The following is a 2659-nucleotide window of genomic DNA, read 5'->3' on the forward strand; positions in this document are numbered from 1 at the left end:
GAGGAGGATTTTCAAACAGAAAAATATTTCAAACTTGACTGAATATATGTTTACATGGTTATGCGACAGATTTTCAGATTCATCATAAAACAAGCCAAAGCTATAACTTTATGCAAAATTATACAAAAATAAAGGAAATCAGAGCAGGGAAAAGGTTTCACTTCTTTGATTAGTCTTTATTAGCAAGGAGCAGTTTACTATTTCGCCTCGCTTCCTCTATCAGTCCTCATGGATTTCATCTCCTCCTGGGTGGTCGACTGAGTTCCCGAAGAAGACGTCTTGTTGTCCTCGGCGTCCTGCCCACAGCGCAGTGCACAGGGCAGCGCACCCACCAGGGCCTTCCTGAACATGGAGCTGGAGAAGATGTAGATGATGGGATCCAGGGCCGAGTTCAGGAAGTTCAAGCCCAGAGACACGATGCTGAGCTGGGTGAATCTGTAGAAGCTGGTGCAGTCCCACGGGCGGTACGAGCGGATGATCCACACTCCGATGGTTGTCACCGTGGTGGGCAGAAAGCATACCATGAATACTGCGACGATGGCGATGCACACTCGCATCGCCTTGCGCACTTTGTCGGGTTTGCCCATACGTCGTTCCTTCAGGAAGCTGGAGATCCGGATGGAGCAGAACAGCAGCATGGCCATCGGGAAGATGAACTCCAGCACGGTGAGGATGCGATGCATGGCCACCAGGATGATGATGGCTCGCGACGCCTCTTTGTAAGATGTGAAGAAGAAGCACTGGGTTGTGTTGCCGCTGCCCTTGATGTGGTTGTAAGCCAGCATAGGAACCCGAGGCGTGATGACCAGCAGCCAGACAAACAGCGACACGAACACCGCCTGTCGCTTGGTCATGCGGTTGAAGCGGTGGTGAGGATGGACCACCTGGAAGAAAACAGCACTGGTGATACTGGTTCTGAAACTTCCACCTGAATACAATTATCTGGATAAACAAGTAGGAACTGTTGTTTCTGTTCTACATCATCTAGTTTGGGGTCTCCTCCACAAAAAAATCAGATTTGGGATTAAATTACAAACTAGCTCATCATTTCTCTCGCCAGTTGGTAGACCCACACCTGAAGTTATTTTGGCACACCCTGCACCGTCACCTGATGGGTTTTTCCTGGGTTTTAGGGGCAGAAGAACATCAAAACATGTTCCTGTTTTCGGTATGTCGGGATAGTGCCAAAACTAAAGCAGCAGTTTCTGTTTAAATCATCTTTTGAATCTTGAATCTCAGCTAACATGCTAACAGCACATTTGAGTTACTCACCCCCTCCCTTGCTGTGCTGAATCATAGCATAAGTGAATCACTCAGGACTCTCTAACCCCCTCCCTCCTGGCTCACAACTCAAACGAGTTGAACGAATCACTCACTCACTCACTCACCCCTTCCCTTCCTGTTACGAATCACTCACTCACCCCCTCCCTCCTGGCTCACTGTCACTTCACAGCTACTTCTTCTTCTTCTTCTTGGTTGGCAACCAATGTTAAGGCACTTTACCGCCCCCTGGCTCACAGCTCAGTGCACATTTAGATGAGAAAATATATATTTGACACAATTAAGGAAAATACCAATAAAATAAAATACAAATAAATAAATGTTCCCTTTAGAATTTTTGTTGCTCTAAAGAAAATAGTTGTTTTATTTTACAATCATTCATCTAAGCAGTAGGATTTACATTAAAAGAGAAACAAATTAAGTTTGAGTGAAAATATACATTTTTGCACTCTCTGGTCAACTGACTCAAGAAACCTGATTCACTTTGGTGAGCGATTCAGTAAAAAGAATCGAATTTACCATCACTAATGTCCTCATATGTAGATCTCACTTTTCTCAGAAACAAAAATCAGGTAAAACAAAAAAGAATCAGGTAATAATAATAATAATTATTATTATTATTTGTTACATTCATCAGGTCCCAAATAGGAAAGAGGAATTAAAAATGCATGCAAAATGAAAGAGTTCGGGTCTTCAGAGGTTAATGTGGGGCCCCATTTATGTGAACACAAATCCAAATATATCTAGCAAAAACAATCTGTTTTTTTTTTCCGGAAAAGATGCTCTAAGTGTCTGTTAGCTGTGATCATACAGGCTGATTGGTTGTCATAAATTAAATAACTAAATGTGACCGACATGATGGCACACTTATACAGCTCTGGTGTAAAAAGCTGAACTGAATTATGTGGCATCAAGTTTACAGACAGAGCAACATGGAGCTGTTTTTGCTGCAGACCTTGAAGGCTGGAACAACAGGCTCAGAGAATTTGGTCCTGAAGGTGTGAATGTGACTCAGTTTATTAAATGAGACTGTGTAGTAGGACAGAGTCCCTGCAGGCCAATCCAGAAACACTCCCAGTCTGGGGCAGCCAGAAGGTGGAAGTGGGTGATTAGTGGTCATACTATCATGCTCTGCATAGTAAGTTGGGTCTGGGTCCCATTTAAAGCCCAAAGACCAGGAGATGTTATTCCACCCGAACCCAGTCAGTCTACCTTTTCCCTTTCTCTCTAATTTTCTGTAGCAAACAGCAGCAGCAGCATCTGCACCTTTATTCATATTCAGTTCTACCTCCCAGTAATGGCGCCCAGTCAGAGCCTCTCTGCACAGAAAGTGAGGCCAAACTTCAAATCTCTCAGGATGGTCGGGATACGACTGCCA

The 2659-nt window shown here is 44.0% G+C and overlaps 1 protein-coding gene across 1 annotated transcript in view; it reads right to left on the reverse strand.

Moving 5' to 3' along the window:
* Positions 1–1959: 1959 nt before the first annotated feature.
* Positions 1960–2659, reverse strand: part of LOC102308149 (stonustoxin subunit alpha) — a gene marked incomplete in the record, with an annotated part of 32155 nt that continues 31455 nt past the window's right edge. The window contains 1 exon segment of the mRNA XM_014340899.2: positions 1960–2658. Coding sequence (XP_014196385.2) covers positions 2198–2658 — 461 coding nt within the window.

Source organism: Haplochromis burtoni, unplaced genomic scaffold, assembly GCF_018398535.1.
Source record: "Haplochromis burtoni strain Fernald_Lab_line unplaced genomic scaffold, NCSU_Asbu1 Contig_422, whole genome shotgun sequence".
Classification (NCBI taxonomy): domain Eukaryota; kingdom Metazoa; phylum Chordata; class Actinopteri; order Cichliformes; family Cichlidae; genus Haplochromis; species Haplochromis burtoni.